Here is an 18628-nt window from a genome sequence, read left to right on the forward strand (position 1 = left end):
GAAGGCATACTGTTGGCTCATATTCACCTTACTGCCCACTGTAACCCCCAGGTCCTTTTCTGCAGAGCTGCTACCCAACCAGTCAGCACCAGTCTGTACCAGTTCATGGGATTGTTCTGTCCTAAGTACAGGACTTCATACTTGTCCTTGTTGAACCCCATGAGATTCCTTTTGGCCCAATCATCCAATTTATCTAGGCCTCTCTGAATCCTAGCGCTACCTCACAGCATATCTGCTATGCCTCCCAGCTTGGTGTCATCTGCAAACCTGCTGAGGGTGCACTCTTTGCCATCTTTCAGGTTGTTGAAGACATTAAACAAAACCAGCCCCAGGACCAACCCCTGGGGCACTCCACTTAATACCAGCTGACAACTAGACATCGAGCCATTGATCATCATCCTCTTAGCTCAATGCTCTAGCTCATTTTCTATCCACCTTACAGTCCATTCATCCAGCCCATACTACCTTAGCTTGCCTGTGAGACTTACGGGAGACGGTGTCAAAAGCCTTGCTAAAATCAAGGTATACCATATCCACTGGTCTCCCTGAGTCCACAGAGCCAGTCTTTTCATCATAGAAGGCAATCAGGCTGGTCAGGTATGACTTGCCCTTGGTGAATCCATGATGACTGTTTATTATTACCTTTTTCTTCTCCAAGTGCTTAGAAATGCATTCGTTGAGGATCTGCTCCATGATTTTTCCAGGGACTGAGGTGAGGCTGACTGGTCTGTAGTTTCCTGGATCCTTCTTTTTCCCTTTCTTAAGTATGGGTACTATGTTTATCCTTTTCCAGTCATCCTGGACCTCTCCTGATGGCCGTGAGTTTTCAAAGCTGATGGCCGGGGCTCTGCAATCTCATTAGCCAACTCCCTCAGCACCCTTGGGTGCATGGCTCCATGGACTTGTATATGTCCAGTTTTTCTAAATAGTCCCTAACCTGTTCTTTCATCACTGTTGGCTGCAATATAAAGCTAAGCACCAGTATCTTATCAATGACAACAGTGCCTAAAGTTCTTCACTATCTACTCTATTAAGTAGCATGAATGAAAGCATAGCATCCTGCAAGCCTTCAATGGAAGGTCTCTTTGAGCATTTGTACCCATGTTTGTGCCGCAGCACCAGACGCTTTTAAGAGTGCCTGACACTGCGATGCACACATTTGTATAAATGGTGAAATGCATGTCAGTGCTGAGAAAATGGCAGTGGCACGCTTTTGAACTAAAACACAATCAAAGCTGTTTTAGTTCAAAAGCCCACTGCCGCCATTTTCTCAATGCTGACCCGCATTTCGCCATTTAAACAAATATATGCAACGCAGCACCAGGCGCATTAGCTCGCATGCAGAGTAGACTCAATTAATCAAGTCTGCTCTGACACGGCCTCCAGTGTGCTGCAGCAGACATATGTTTGTATATATATGCCCCTAAAAGAGTATCAGTAGCAAACCCAATGCTTCTATGCTTCTCACAGAGCAAGAAACAGAGTTACTGAAGAAAAAGAGCATCCACTACTCCCAGATCCTGCAAAACTGATCAGCAAAATCTTGTGATAAACAAAATCTAAGATTATTGGTTAAGTCTCTAAATCAAACATGAACACTTGGCCTGTGTCCACTGCCAGCAGAAGTCAGCTGCCCAAGACTGCCACACTATATTATATCCAGACCTATAGATATCCAGGATTTTGTAAACTGGGGTGTGAGAGCAATGACTGGCACTGCAGGGACAGCTGCACCCCCACTCCCAGCCTCCCCCTTCCCTCCCCCCCACAATTTGGGGCAAGCAAACCTCACCACAAAAAGCAGCAAACTAAGGACTACTTTTAGGTCTCCAAACCAGAAAAGAACCTTTGACCTCTGCTGCCTCCATTCTACTGTGTTCAGTGCCAACCCCTCTCTCCTCCTCTTCCGCTGCTACTGCTGTCCCAGGCTGACCAGGGGGCAGATGGAGCTCCAGAGCTACTCCTGCCACACTACAGCCAGACTGCAAGAAGAACTGGGCTCAGCCAAGGAAAATTACAATGGCAGCAGCAGCAGTGGGTAGGTTTTCCTTCCCTGAACCTGCATCCAGGCTGGCAGAGCACACTGTGGGCAAGGTAGAGGATTGTGGGGGGAGACTTATCTCCTTCAGGGACTTAAAAGAAGTTCTTGGCTGCTGATCCTGGGGTGTGGTCAGAAAGGCAGGTATAACCATGTCATTATACCCCCTCTGGATCCACCCCTGCTCAGGTCTAAAACCAAACTGTTAAGAAACCACACTCTGAAGGACTTCTTTGAATCCAGAGCTATTTCAGAACTTAATTTCTTGATCAAGGGTTTCAGGTTGGTTGTCTTAGAGGGGTGGAGGGATCAGCATGTTAAAAGGGATCAGCATGTTAAAAGGATTAACACTTTGTCAGTAAAGCTCCCAGGATCTTCCCTTTGGCACCCACCAAATCGCAAGCAACACCAGTTCAGCTTGCAGTTCACTTATATATCCAGGAACTATGTAAATGAAACCAGGTGGAAATGCCCCAGTGCAGATTCCAGGGAAGGCAGTAGATACTCCCTGTGCAAAAGCTGAAGGGGCTTCCTGTCATAACTTCTAATAATAGCTTTCAAACCTTAGGATCCACCACGCATTGCCCTTTTCTAGGCCATTGAATTTGGAGTTTTAAAAAGCAAAAGGAATGAGTGCCCTCCTCACTATGCAGACTCCCTACATACAGCCAGGGAACTGGAGGGCGAATATGCTTTCTAAGCTGATCTTTGGTCCATTGACTCTATTAGAACAGCAGCTGCTCTAATAGCAACCAAAGCTTGTATTCAGACGGCTTGCCATAAGCCTAGTCTTATGGCAGTGGAATTCCAAGCATCAGTTTCCTCCCCACAAAAAAGGAAAGGAATTTTTGGCAACCATGAAAGTAGATTAAAAAAAAATTAAATAAGAGAGCTTAACTTTATTCCACTCCTCCCTGCAACCCTTGCTTTCATACAAGAAGATTTAGATGGCCAACCATTACATTGAAATCATTATCTGAGAAATATTCACTCTATTAAAGGCAATATTTAAAGATTCAAAATCATTTTCAAAAATATGTTAATTTACTTATTAAGGGAGAAATAAAATAAACGTACACTTGCATTACTTACTTTTTATTTGCTTCTTAATGGGTTTAGAATGGTCCAGCCAGTGCTAAAAAAAAAAGAAAACAAGTGTTGAAAAGTTGTTCATTTTTAACATTTTATTGGTTTTGTATACTCTATAATTACAGCTTAAGTTCATTTAACAGAACAGGGCTCTTCTCCAAGAAGGACATTTCTATACCGTTTTTGGAAGGGTAACTTCATACCCCTTTGCAAAACTTATGGGTTTGTTTTCATGAGAAAATGTGTCTCTCAATTTATATAAAACTCAGGTGCCTGTTTTAGTGATAACTTGGTTTTTTTTAAATCTACATCCAGCTCTTGGAGCTGCCTCTTTTTGAGACAAAAACCCAAGTCAAATCTGCAAAGCACATAAATCATTCTGTCAGGGGAAAAACCTTCATTCCCTATACCCCAAGCACTGGGCCCAATGTTTAATCATAACTATGGACCTACTCATATCGTGATTTTATGAAAATTATGAAATCGGGTAATCTCCAGGAAATCCGCAGGGGAAAAAAAATTACTAAAAATAAAATGCTGACTCCCCAGTGGGAGCCAGCAATCCTCCTGGCTATACAGCCCATCAGGGAGAAGGGAGGAATGGGGCTGCTGGCACAAAGGTGAGAAGGCAAGATGGCTGCTGCCCCCACACCTCACTGCTGATTGGCTCAGAGGGCTGCCTTTCATATGGCCCTGTCCCTCTTGACTAATCAGCAGCAAGGGGTGGGGACTTAGGACAGGCAGCCCTCTGAGCCAATCAGTGGCAGGAGCCAGAGCAACTGGGGCCCCTCAGCCAATCAGATGTGTGTGGGGGGGGGGGGGGGGGGGGGTTTCCTGTAAACAAGCCTGCAAAAATGGCAGTTGACCCCATGATCTGCTCGTGAAATTAGCCAGCTAGAGTTGGGTAGACCCCCTAATCATAATTCAAGTCCCTTTGAAGCTACCAGTTTTGCTGTTGCTTGGATCTCCATTTGAGAGTCTTTGGTGTGAATTCCTGTCTGCTCCTTGGTGGTGGTGTCTAAGGCTCACTCTACTGTACTACTCTAGCTACAGTGTTGTTCTTCAGCACAGAGATGAAGGCTTTGTCTACACAGAAAGCTCTTGACAGCTTAACAAAATTGCTTAGGCCAGTGCTTTGTTCTGTAATTATTTTTAACACACAAGTGCTTTCACCCATATCGTTTATTTTGTCCAGGGAACACAGCTCTACCGGCAAGCACACACTTTTGCCAGGGTAAAAGGAGTCTACACTGGGAGGGCTTACCAGAGTAGTTATTTCAGCAAACCTTTTCTAGCATGGACTTGACCCAAGGCTTAAGTGTGTCAGTACAGTGTTCACTGTGAGAATGTACTCCTGAATGAGGCATATACCTGCTGCCACAATATAAAAAAATAAATGATAAAATGGTATATCCACTCAAATTACAGATGATTATTTGGGCCACCTGAAGTTAAGATGAGAAAATCTAGGTTTTTTTAAATTTAAAAAATCAGTAAATTAGTATGTTTGAAACATAGATACAGAAAGAAAACCACATTATTTTTTCTTCTCCCCCTTCCCCTGCAGCCTTTTTGGAGGGCCATTTCCTTTTTATAGTCAACATACCAGAACCACAAACCTAATAGTATTCAGCTGGTCCTGCTTTCCTTCAGCTATATGCACATGAAAAGGATCTATTAGATAGCAAAAATAGTTTTATTTATTAAGCTTTGCCTTATCTTACAGCAAAATTTATGAAACAGCTACCAATATATGCAGTATATTAAAAAATTTCCCAACACAGGTCCCACAGAGTACACAAGTCACCTACACATAAGAATGAAATAGAAAATACTTCCACATGTACTTTTAATTTGCTCTTTTAATTTGCCTTTACTTTTAATTTGCCCTGTGATGGACTTTTATTCCCTTGATCAGGCTGCCAAGTAGGTCAACCTTGCAGAGCTGATAATTGCTATCAGAGTGGAAATAAAATATTAAAATTTATACGAAACACATGCTTTGTAAATGTAAATGATTTATTTTGTGTCTATTTAATTCTCACACAGTGAATATGAAGAATTACAGGAAACCCTCTAGAGCCATACGATACTTTTTCAACTTTTCTGATAAGAAATAAAATTCTCAAGTTGTTCTCTTGATTGAAATTATGAAATTAGACCTCAATGAATTTCACCACATCTAATACATAAACCTTTTATTCTACTAAACACACTCATTAGCAAAACATCTCTCCAATATTAAGAGAAAGAAAGCTTTGTTGAGTTTCAACTAAGTTAAAAGTGCCTTGATTGTTATATACCAATATTTACAGAGAAAAGAATAGAATTTAGTACTAAATGTGCCCTAACGTGAAAAACGTTCTTCTTCAACATTATATTTTTAATGTTAAAAACAGTAAAACTACCCTGAAAATGCTCTTTTCACTTGTTGCTTAAGAGTGCTCTCAAACAGTACCACCACACAGCTTTCTGTATTGTAAATCATTAACATAGTGTTTACAACAGTTTGAAAGGAGCATTGTGCTAAAATCCACAATGTAGCAAACTACCAATTGGTCTCCTCATAAATGTAAGTACTTTCCTTCAACACAAGCAATCGCTTAAAAAACGTGTAAAGAATCTAGTAACTAGCAACTCAGGCCACTAAATGAATGTGTAGTTGAGACAGGAAATGTACCTTGTAAGTCATTCATTTCTAGAGGTATGATGTACTCAGAGGCATAGGCTGCTCCAGAGGACAAAATACAGCAAACAACCACCATCATGTTTAATCAACTTTTTTTTTTTTTTTTTTTTTTTTTACAAGCAAATACTAGTGCACTTTTTTTACTCCTCAACCATATTTGATACTGAGGCACCCACATGGAATGGCACAATTTTTCACCAGCTGGTCCAAAAAAAGGTGAATCCTGGCAACCCTACTAGACAAAGGTTCTTAGCCCAAGTAGTGCTCAATGGTAGGTAGCACTTGCAGATTTGTGAACTGACATCAACCCAGATCTGGCTGCTTTGCATAGCTTCTGCAAAATCTAGGGTGAAGACTGCTACTGGCCTGGCATGGTCAGTGTTTTAAGTTGTTTGTATTTTTAGGGTCTCTCTGAACCCTACACCTCACTAGCAGCCAGAATTGTCCAGGGGGCTGCAATGAATTATCTGGATGGATATGGTGCCCAGGAACACTGAAAGTACATCAGGAAAAGCTACCCTTGACACAACCAAAAGAATACCTCAAGGAAAGCACTGTCACCCTTGCTGTGAATGAAAAATGGCTTGGCAACAATGAACAGCAGATCTGGGATTTTGAAAAGCGGGGTGCAGTCAGGATCAGGCCGTTGGATTCTGGCACTGGCAGGACTTGACAGGCACTACTGGGTGCCCACCTGATGTAGGAATGACAATAAATATTCTAGACCTACCTACCTATGCTCCATTCCCAGAGACACCCTGGACTCTGAAATCAAACTAACAGACTCCTCTCCACCACTAAAACAGAATTAAGAGCTCTTTTGTTGGGGAAACTTATTTTCCACACAAAAGTAAATCGTTTTTACATCACTGTACACAGAAAACCCTGAAAGCAAAGAACCTAGGCATCAAGCATAACAAACTTACCATGCTATGCAGCAGCACACCCTCAACCATGCTGCATTGCTCTGTGTGGACTCTCTCCTGAACTGGAAGCAGCAAAGCTGTATTCATGCAGCACTGCTAAGAGCCAGCGGTCACATATGCGGCAACCTTGATTTTAGTTTGAAAGGCAAGCGTGGTGCACAGGAATACAGCATGTGCGAAGGCAACACTACCTGCCATAGTAAGTTTGCAATATAGTCAAGTACCATGACTTCAGAATGGCTTTCCTTAATGTTCAACTAAAAATGTAATTAAGGAGTTTTTTACTTAAAAAGACAGTGGGTTTGATTTGGTGTTGTGCTCCAGTTTTACATCTGTTATCTGTCATCATCAAATGAGAGTGCCTTCAATGGAGTTATACTTGCATAGAACAGATCAATATTTTTGAAAGTAAGGTCATTATAGAAATGAAATCATTCTTCCATCAGATCAACTTGGAAAATGGCAAGATTATGTTTTAGGCTACATTTCTGCAGTAGTAAACTAAGATTTCTCTCAGCTGATTTCTTACTTCTGCCCACTTGGCACAAGTTTTCTCAAACAAAGACAAATTTTATAAATTCCAATTTCCCTCATTTCTTTGTCTATCATCTTGGTAAAAAATGCAAAACTCTATGCAACTCCTTAACTGTAACAGCCAATACTTTCCAAAAGTAGGATGCTCATACCAGATTTTAAAAAAGTATATTTATGTCAAAATACAGTCAAACAGTCAAACTGTAACTAGTGAAACTCTCATCCGAGGATGACTGCAACTGCCAAAAGAAAACTGAAGATGGCACAATAGCAGCAGCATGCCTCTTAAGCAACTCAGGCTGATACAAATACACCACACACCTGTGCTTTGCAAACTCCATTGGCTCCCCATTCGCTTCATAACAGAATTCAAAGTCCTGGTCTTGACTTACAAAGCCCTCAAAGGTGACCTGCAAAGGAAAAAAATTGGGTTTGACCCTTTTTCATTTGCTTGCTTTGCTGCTTTATTATGCACAAAGAAGGCTTAAAAAATGGTTTGCCCATGCTTGTTTCTAACCTTAAAATCAGCAGCAATCGCAAGTCCGATTTTGCTGGACGACTTGTTGGAGCCTTCAGAGATACCATTTACAAGCTCCCTCAAGTCTTTAACTGGACAACTCAGCATGCTGAATCCCAAGTCAAACATATTTCTGCCCAAGGACTTGCTAAGTGTTTACATGACCAAAAGCCTAAGAAGTTTAAATCAACAGTCACTTTCCCTCTTAGTGAGGTTTTACTTGCATGGTATCTCTGTTAACATACTACCAGTTCTTCAGTAATCCACAGGGTTTTTTCAAGGCAGACAAGACCCGAATTGCTAACATAAAAAACAAGCAACAAGGAAGGGAAAGAAAAAACAATGAACCAAAAGAAAAAACCCACTCAAAAACCAAAACAAACCCCAACATTTTAAAAACAACGTAAAACAAAACAAAAAATAACTCATTCAAAAATCCAAGACAAGACATTTTCATGCCTTCTTTACACATTATAAAGTTAAAAAATGACACAAGAGCACAAACCCTTTTCTTCACTTCTGAAGGTCACCTTTAATAATTAGGTTACTGAACAGAATCCCTAACCACAATTTGGGACACATTGTTATATATGGATTTTATAAACACATAGGTAGAAATAGCCCACATTCCCTAGAGTTTAGGCACATTAGAATCTGGGTTCCTTACAAATCCACATTATTTTCTATGACTATCCCAAGTCAGTTTTGCTCCCCACAGGGATTTGCAGGTGCAGAAAGAAGCAGGGGGGGAACTTTCAGACACTCCACATCAAAAAAATTAGGACTGATCCCAAGACTTTCTTCCAGTCTAACCATGGCACACTTTGTTTTGATAAAGCTTCACCCCAAGAATAGAAGCTGTACACTACCAAATATAAATACTTTAGAACTTCAAATATGTTTGGCCCCCAGGCTGCATCTGGACCACAAGGCTCTTCACAGGCCAAATGCACATCACCTCTGGCAGCAAGGTGAACAGTATTAGAGAGCTGCAGGGGTTACTGAAGCCATTAGTTGCCCCACTGCTGGTGAAACGTGTCTATACACTGGAATTCAGTGGCGGATGCCATCCTTTGCCCCTCCAGGAGACAAAGGATGGCATCCAGGCCAGATAATACAGCTTTTCAGATGCATGTTTAATAATCCTGCTTTTGTACATATTCTGTATGTGAATACTTCAATTAACAAGTAATAACTGTCCATTCTCAAATGACAGATTGATCACCCCATATTTAAAAGCATGTAATGCCTTTTATAGGGCTGATATTAGCAACTAAGTTCTGGACTATATTGCAAATATTTCTACCAAAAGCATGTACAAGTCTGGAAAAAATATGGGATGTAAATTTGATAATGTTGAGCATGAAATAGGCTATTAGTACATCTACGTAGAAAGAATGTTTGAATTTAAAATGGAGACCTTTGATTTAATAGATTTCATAGACATTTGGGCTGGAAAGGACCTTGGAAGATCACTGAGGCCAGCCCCTTGCCCCAGGGGCAGGAAGTCAGCTGGGGTCAAAGGATCCCAGTAAGATAAACGTCCAAATGTCTCTTAAAGGAGTCCAGAGTAGGTGCTTGCACCACCTCTGGCAGCAGTCTGTTCCAGGCCTTAGGGGCTCAGACAGTAAAGTTCTTCCTTATGTCCAGCCTGAAATGGTCTTGGAGGGGTTTGTGACCATTTGACCTTGTCATCCCTTGGGGCGCTGTGGTGAACAGGCGTTCCCCCAGATCCTGATGTACACCATTTATATACTTATAGGCAACCACCAGGTCCCACCTGAGCCTGCGCTTTTCCAGGCTGAAGAGTCCCATGGCTCTCAGCCTCTCATCATAAGGCCCGTTCTCCTGCCCTCTGATCATGCACATAGCTCTCCTCTGGACTCTCTCAAAATTCTCCTCATCCTTTTTAAATTGTGGAGCCCAGAATTGGATGCAGTACTCCAGCTGCGGCCTCACCAAGGTCGAGTACAGTGGGAGGATGACATCCTGGGATTTGCTTGAGAGGCATCTGTGGATGCAAGCCAGAGTTTTATTCACTTTACCAGCTGCAACATCACACTGAGGGCTCATATTCATCTTGTGGTCAATCGTGACCTCCAAGTCCCATTTGGCTGTGGTGCTAGCAAGCATAGCACTGCCAAGCCTATACACGTGCTGCGGGGTTTCTTCTTCCCAAGGTGGAGTACCTTTCATTTTTTGGTGTCGAACACCGTCAGGTTTTCGTCCACACATTTTCTGAGCTTGTCTAGGTTGGCCTGGATCACAATCTTATCCTCAGGTGTGGATGCTTTACCCCAAAGTTTGGTGTCATCAGCAAACTTGACCAGTCCACTTCTGATATCTTTATTAATGATGTGGACATTGGTATTAAAGAGTACAGGCCCAAGGACGGAGCCTTGGGGGACCCCACCAGTCACAGCGCACCATTATGATTTACTTCTGTCGACTGCCACTCTCTGGGTCCGACCTCGGAGCCAATTCCCCAGCCATTGGACTGTGATGCAGCTGAGGCTGCAGTTGGCCAATATTTCCATGAGATGATCATGGGACACCAGATCAAAGGCTTTTTTTAAATCAAGATATATGACATCAATCTCTTCTCCCTTGTCCAGGTGATATATCACCTGGTCATAGAAGGAGATGAGATTGGTCAGGCAAGACCTACCCACAACAAACCCGTGCCGGCTATCCCTCAGGATGTTGCCATCAGCCAGTTTGCCAAGAACGGTCTCTTTGATAATTTTTTCCAAGATCTTCTCCGGGACAGAGGTCAGGCTGATAGGCCTGTAGCTCCCCAGATCTACTTTCCTCCCTTTCTTGAAGATAGGCCCCACGTTGGCCTTCTTCCAATCTTCGGGCACTTCACCTGAGTGCCACAAATTCTTGAAGATCCATGCCTGTGGCTGATCTATGATGCCTGCCAGCTCCTTAAGTATCCAGGGATGTAAACTGTCTGGGCCAGCCAACTTGAAGGTGCCCAGCTTCTCTTGGTGTTCCTTCACGTGGTCTACATTGATGAAGGGTAACAATTCTCCTTTACCCTGGCTGTCCCATCCTGTATTGAGCAGGGCCGTCCCTTGCGGCTGGTGAAAAAACAATGCAAAATACCCATTAAGCAGGTTGGCTTTTTCCTGGGCATCGGTTGTCAACTGTCCCACATGGTTTAGCAGGGGTCCAACATTACCCTTGTTTTTTCTCCGGCTCCCCACATATCTAAAAAAGGACTTTTTATTGTCTTTGATATGTGTAGCCACTTGGAGTTCCGGTCGCAGCCTTGGCTTTCCTGGTTCACTCCCTACAGGTCCAGACCAGCGCAGAATACTCCTCCTTTGAGGTGGATCCAGTCTTCCATCCTTTATAGGTCTTTCTTTTTAAATGCAGGAGGTCCACAAGTTCGCCAAGGGGGCTGCTGTGCCCTTTTGCTGCCTTTCCTCCGAGATGGGACAGAAATTGCTTATGCTTTCAGGATCTCTCCCTTGAGGAGCAGCCACTTGTCCTCAACTCCCCTTCCCTTCCCTTCAGGTCATGGTCCCTTAGGGCCTCGCCAACAAGCCTCCTGAACTTTTCAAAGTCAGCTTTTCTGAAGTTGAGGACTTCTGCATTGCTGACTGATTTGCCAGCTTTATAGTGGATAGTGAAGGTGATCAGCTCACGGTCAGTCTCCCAGCTTCTCTTCGATCATTAGGTCGCTGATTAGATCATCCCGCTGCCAGTACCAGGTCAAGCAGTGCTTTGCCTCCCGTCAGTCCATAGACTTCTTGAGTCAGATAGAGCTCGTCCACGCATATGAGGAAGCTTAGTGACCATTCAGATTTGGCCAGGTGCTCTTCCCACAAGATGTCTGGGTAGTTGAAGTCTTCCATGACAACCATGCACCAGGAGCATGCAGCTTCAGCCAATTTCTTGGCGAATTCCTGGTTGAGCTCTTGATCCCGATTGGGAAGTCTGTAGTAGACTCCTACCACTGTGTCCCCTGTGCCAGGTTCACTATTAATTTTTACCCAGAGAGTCTCCAGTTGTCTACCCGGATGCCAATGTCAGCTTGCAGGGACGTGTAGCTTTCCCTGACAGAGAGAGCTACACCCCTATCCCTTTTGTCTTCACAATCTCTCCCATACAAGGTAAAGCCATCTATACCTGTGGCCCAATCATAGGTGGAGTCCCACCAGGTCTCCGTTATCCCTATGAGATCATAATCATTCTTGTTTAGCAGGAGGACCAGTTCCTCCTGTTTGTTCCCCAAGCTCCTGGCATTGATGTACAGGCACATAAGTGTCCCATTGGAGGCCCTCGTTCTCCCTACACATCGTTCCAAGTTAGGGTGAAATCTAGGCCTTACAAAGTAAACCACATTTCCCCTTTTACATGATCAATAAAGAAAAATGGTCTTCCCCAATTCACCTCAGACATGTTACTGAAGATACTGTGTGATGATGAAATATTTATTCCTTTGTGCTTGATAAGAATAATGAAATAGTTCAAATGAACAATGTAAGATTTATGATGTCTTTTAAGTATGCATTCACAGGTTTTGTAAATACACTGTGTAAACAGACTGTTGCCATTTAGCAATTTTTACATCGCTTTTTGGGGGGAGAGGGATAAAGAGGGGAGAAATGTGGAAGTGCCTGGGAATTTTCTAAGAAACAGCCTTCCCTCATTTTTTTCACAGTTTTTTCTCCTTTTGTATAAGGAAACAAAGATCAAATATTTCACAAAGTGAAAGCACCAGATCAGTTATCTAAAGGAGTGAATGAAGCTAAATAGGGCACTAATGGCTGAAAATCATCCTCATCAGATAAAATCCTTTGACAAAGGATTTTGCAAATCTTTTCATAGTCTAGATGATGGCTTGCTAGAAACAGAATTTATGATGTGAAAACCTCCACCGACTTGCACATTAGTTTCTTATACTGAAAACACGTTTCTGCTGAACATAATTGGGCAACAATCCCCAATAACATTTTGAAATTTACAATACTAACTATGGATCGGAATCTGACTATATCTTTGTTGAGTAGAGGCTTTATTAGGATACCATTTCTCTATGAACGCCATGAATTGGGGGTAAAGAGATCTGTGGAAAAATATACAAAATTATTCTTCATTGCAAAATGTTCAATTCATATCAATTCAACTGTAGTTAACTGTCAAACATTAGGATGTCAAGTACATAATGTCTTAAAACAGTGTGTGAGCAACTTAATCAGTATTACCTAGTAAGGCCATGCCAGGGGAGTGACAGTAAGAAACTAAAGTCCCTAACATGGGCTACATGTATTTTGCAATTAACTGGTTAACTGCCCAATACATTTAGACATGCTACATATACAAAGTAACTACTGCATAGTAAAAATGGCCAACATGCCACAAATCAGTTGCTTGAAAACTGTAGAACATTTCTGTACCTGCTTTCTATAAAAATTTAATATGAACATATGGTATGTCACACAGAGTGATAGTGTTTGGCCAGGTCCTCCAACATCCCAGAGCAGAATGCTCTCCACCAACCCATCCCATCCCTCCCCTTCCTGCAAGGGGACTGTCTGTGACTCATGCTGAACTCTTGCCTCGGGCTGCCTAAAAAAGATGTCATGATTCACTACCCCTCCTCCCCTTCTCCAACCAGCCTTGCTCCTTCTTTAAGGAGCCATTAGCACCTCTTTCCGTGAGAAGCATAATGTAAACAGACACCCAACATTAGGTGCTTTACTTGTACATAATAGTAATCTGAGGGAAGGGGAAGGAGTTTACTTGGGAAGCTGCTGGTGGGAAATATTTGGTGGCAGGGGAGCAGTCAAAATTAGAAACGTGTGTGATACCCAAGCAATATGATAGCATCCTCAATGGCCATGTGCAGTTCTGGTTGACCGCCACTGAACTTAATTAGTAGGCAGTCATCAACAATATCATTATGGTGTGTCATTCATGTCACACCAAATGTCAGCACCTGGTAGACACCAGGGAATCCTCAATGACTCTCCTAGAGAACTAAATTCTGCAAACTTTTTGAGAACTCCTGGTGTTATTGCCACCAACCACCCAGAGGTCGTGCAGTCCTATGGCTTTCATGCAATTTGGGACTGTGCTCCGAATCTTACAACATAACATTGAGGATATGTTGGCTGCCAAGTGAAAGGGAGCTGTGACCACATTAATTGCAGCTCCCCTACCACTAAATTTCCAGATCCATGGGAAGCCCTGCTGGCTATATAATATAGCCATGCATACTAGATCATGCCAGCATGTGGTAGGGTCAGTGCACGGGCTTACTCCAGCACACAGGTAGATACGACAAACAGATATGAGGCCTTGTTTGGTATTGGGCCAGTGCGTAACAAATCACGCCCACGGACCATCCCTGTACTGGATCACGCTCAAAGGCAAACTTTACACACAGGATCTGGCCTATGGGCCCTGTGGTCAAAAAGTTGAGCACCACCGCTGCAGAACTATATGGGCAGGCATGTAAATATCGTTAAAAAAGTTATCCACTTAACCTCCTTTAATCATATCATTTAAATGGTTAACAAATAACAGCAACTCAGACACGTGCTGCTGGGAGTTGTTCCTCAAGTCCTTTGACAGGGGACAGGAGAAGTGTCAAGCCCCACCAGACAACATAGCCCATGTGAAGCCCCAAGCTGGGAAGTTGGGAGAACCTATAGTTTCATAGTTGGTAGGGTCGGAAGGGACCCAAGCAGATCATCAAGTCCGACCCCCTGCCATGGCAGGAAAGAGTACTGGGGTCAAATGACCCCAGCAAGGTTCAGCCTCCTCTTCAAGACCCCCAGGGTAGGAGCCAGCACCACTTCTCTTGGAAGTTGGTTCCAGATCCTAGCCACCTTGACTGTGAAGTAGTGCCTCCTGATGTCTAGCCTGAATCTACCCTCTGCCAGCTTGTGGCCGTTATTTCTTGTCACTCCTGGTAGTGCTCGGGGGAACAGGGACTCACTCCCCCAATGCCTGCTGGTCCCCCCTGACTAGTTTGTAAGTGGCCACTAGATCCCCCCTCAGCCTTCTCTTGTGGAGGCTGAACAGGTTCAGGTCCCCCAGCCCCTCCTCCTTGGGCCGGCTCCTCTGGACCCTCTCCATGTTCTCCACATCCCTCCTGAAGTGCGGCGCCCAGAACTGGATGCAGTACTCCAACTGCGGCCTGACCAATGCCGCATAGAGGGGAAGGATCACCTCCCTGGACTTGCTTGAGATGCATCTGTGGATGCATGATAAGGTACAGTTGGCTTCCCTTACCGCATCCCCACACTGTCAGTCCATGTTCATTTTGGTATCAATAATGACTCCAAGATCCTTTTCTGCCTCTGCACTGACGAGAAGGGAGTTCCCCAGCCCGTAGGTCTGCTGCTGGTTCTTCCTACCTTGCACTTGTCAGTGTTGAAACCCATCCTGTTCTCATCCGCCCACCCCTGTAACCTGTCCAGGTCCGATTGCAGCCTATTCCTCCCTTCTAGCGTACCCACTTCCCCCCACATCTTAGTGTCATCTGTAAATTTGAATAGGGTGCTTTTCACCCCCTCATCCAAGTCACTGATGAAGATGTTAAACAGTGCGGGCCCGAGGACCGAGCCCTGGGGAACCGCACTGCCCACATCCCTCCAGGTCAAATGAGACCTGTCCACCACCACTCTCTGGGTGTGGCTGTCTAGCCAATTAGTAACCCATCTGACTGTGTAGGGATCAACGCCATAGTTTCCTACTTTTTAATGAGAATGGGGTGAGAGACAGTGTTGAAGGCCTTCCTAAAGTCCAGAAAGACTATGTCCACCATGACACCTGCGTCTAAGGATTTTGTGACCTGGTCACAGAAGGCCACCAGGTTGGTCTGACAGGACCTGCCTCTAATGAACTCATGTTGGTTGCCCCTAAGCATAATCTCCCCTGCTGGCCCCTTGCGGACATGCGCCAGGATAATTCTCTCAAAAAGCTAACCCAGGACCGAGGTAAGACAAACAGGCTTATAGTTTCCTGGGTCCTCCTGCCTCCCTTCTTTGAAAATGGTAACCACACTGGCCTTTTTCCAGTTCTCTGGCACATCGCCAGAGCACCATGAGCGCTCATAAAACCGTGCCAGGGGTCCCGTAATGACGTCTGCTAATTCCCTCAGCATTCTGGGGTGGAGATTGTCAGGACCTGCTGATTTAAATACGTCCAGTTCCTCCAGAAGTTCCCTGACTAGGTCCTCTCTGACCCTAGGCCTGGGCGTGCCTCCCCTGGGGCCTACGGGGGTCCCGGGGGGGTGGGGGGTGGAGATGACCCGGTCTCTGCTCAGAAAAATGGAGGCAAAGACATTGTTAAATAAGTTAGCTTTGCTGTCTGGTGTGACGACCAGATTTCCTAGCATGTCTTGCAGAGGACCCACGTTACCTGGTACCTTCCTTTTACCCCCTATGTATTTAAAAAAGGACTTCTTGTTGTCCTTGATCCAGGTACCTAGTCCCAGTTCCATCTCTGCCTTGGCCTTCCTGACTGCCCCCCTACAGTCTGGAGCAACAAAGGTATAGTCCTCTCTCATTGATCCTCATAGAGAACCAAATTCTGCGAACTTTTTGAGAACTGGTGGGGAATATTTGGTGGCAGGGGAGCAGTCAAAATTAGAAGCATGTGTGTGATACCCAAGCAATATGATAGCATCCTCTATGGCCACGTGCAGTTCTGGTTGACTGCCACTGAACTTAATTAGCAGGCAGTTATCAACAATATCGCCATGGTGTGTGTTTTGCCACACCTACAGAGTCTTTATTGTCACAAAGACTCCAAGGGTGGAGGTTGGCCACAGAGACTTTGGCCTTGGTTGGCAGCGGATCAACCTGCGAAGGAGCAGCTAATTGCTTAACTGACAAGTCATTAAGCCACCTGCTGTTGTTCTCTTTAACCTCATAGGCTACAGATTCTAGTCCTCCCTCACCCCCACCCTGCTGCCTTCTGGTTCCTGCTGGGGCACTGCGAAGCTTCCCTTTCTCTGCTTTCCTAACAGACTACACCCCACCCCTCACTAAAGAACAACCAGTAAGTTAACCAGTTATTGTCAGGCTTACCGGTTAAATGGTTAATCGTTTAACCTTTCACATCCCTAACTATAGGTCATGAGACTCATGGAAACTGAACCAGAAAAAAGGGGTCAGGCTTGCACCATAAGTGAATTCACAAACCCATAACGCTTGGGAACTGCTGCTATAGAAAGCCTGTCTACCATCAAATATCTCCTAGGCTTATATCCAAGTTTATAGATCATACACATTTATAGCTGAAAAAATAATGTATTTGGGGGTGGAAGGAAGGATTTTATTTTGGCAATAAATAGCCATCATCAGTTTCAGCTGGTTAGCACTCCAGAAATACAGGATTCTTTATACATGCATTAAGAGAGGCCAATGCATCCCTTCCCTGTATGAGCATGCTGACATTAAGTTTTATTAGTGCTTGCGATGCAGAAACCACTGCTTTTGAATGTTGACTAATCTGTTTTAAGAAGACTGCATCGATACCATCCAAAGAGGCACCTGTGGCTTCACACTTGTTAATGACAGTAGTGTTTCCTTTACTATCGTGATACTTAAGGACTAACTGAAGTCTGTTTTAACGTCTTCAGTTTCGTAACATCCTAGTTAAAATTGGCATGTCCTTAGATATTTGTGTACAGTGGCATAAGATAGCTGATACAGGCAGTTAAATTAGGTACTACTATTTCCCTATATAACTTATCACTCCAAGGAATCTGTATCTTGTTTGCTTGTCTACTGGGTCAGACAGGCTGACTTATTTGTGAAGTTGCAGTGTTCACTTTTCTTAGTGGTACATTATTTTTGTTAAAAAGAATGTACGTGCTTGTGTCCCTTTAGCCTAGAAGCTCCAACTCATCCCAAACCAGATCAGAGCCTCTTATCATGATCTGCTACTGCTTTGCCCCAGATCAAAATGTCATCGGTATAAACCTGAGTACCCTATAAACCATTAAACATTTATTGTATTTTCCACTGAAACACCTTAGAACACACTCTAGCCTTGAAACATAATCCAAGTGGCAGCCTGAAGAAAACAGCATCTCCCAGAGGAGATGGTGACCGTGCAACGACAAGCGCTCTGGTTTTCACCAGCCAGAATTCAAACACATTAAGTGTGGAGGGGTGATGGGGGGGAAAATCTGGCACCATTCATGACTACGCCTTGTAGGCAGTGGATTTTAACCATTAGTTTAATCCTTTTCGGTCTATATATGAAAAGAGTTTCCATCTTTTCCCACCTACAGTGATCAGCAAGCATATACACTCTGTTGGTTTTTGTTCTGATGCTCAGACTGTCAAGTCAAGTTTTTAGCCTCTGCCCAAGGGGAACTTTCCTAGGTTCATGGATCATGGGATAGCTGAGCTCTGAGTTCTATTCTCCACTCCACTGAAAATGTCCCTATTTCCTTGACAGGCATATTTCAAAACATTTGAAGAGTTTGTCCTCTGAACCTCCCATGAATGTAGCTGCTTGTGAAACTAAGCTGAAAGACTATGCCACCATCTAAGCGTTTAAGACAGAGGAGCCACTCAAACAATAAAGCATGTCCCACCTCAGGAGAACACAGGTTTCTTACTTTCTGCTAAGTGCCCTAACTGTCCCAGCCGCCTGCAGAGGGTTCGGAATTGAGAGTATGGTCAGGGGTAGAAAGGTAAGACAGGTTTATTGACTTAACAAAACTACGCGTGGTAACAAAACAAACAAAGACAGACAAAAGCAATTTGCGTCAGCAACTTATTGGCAATCCCCTCTGATGCCTGATACACAGCAAGCTTCTCTTTCCACAAAGTTCAGCAAAGTCAGGCATTCCT

At 43.9% G+C, this 18628-nt stretch overlaps 1 protein-coding gene across 1 annotated transcript in view; it reads right to left on the minus strand.

The window, feature by feature from the left end:
- The window catches only part of EPB41L4B (erythrocyte membrane protein band 4.1 like 4B), a 223020-nt gene that overhangs the window by 188619 nt on the left and 15773 nt on the right, over positions 1–18628 (minus strand). Inside the window, exons 2-4 of the mRNA XM_025216298.1 lie at positions 7598–7686; positions 4734–4801; positions 3131–3173 (exon numbers count right to left, since the gene is read on the minus strand). Of these exons, the coding sequence (XP_025072083.1) occupies positions 3131–3173; positions 4734–4801; positions 7598–7637 (151 nt within the window). The 5' untranslated portion in view covers positions 7638–7686. The remainder of the gene's footprint in view (positions 1–3130; positions 3174–4733; positions 4802–7597; positions 7687–18628) is intronic.

This window comes from Alligator sinensis, unplaced genomic scaffold, assembly GCF_000455745.1.
Source record: "Alligator sinensis unplaced genomic scaffold, ASM45574v1 scaffold790_1, whole genome shotgun sequence".
Classification (NCBI taxonomy): domain Eukaryota; kingdom Metazoa; phylum Chordata; order Crocodylia; family Alligatoridae; genus Alligator; species Alligator sinensis.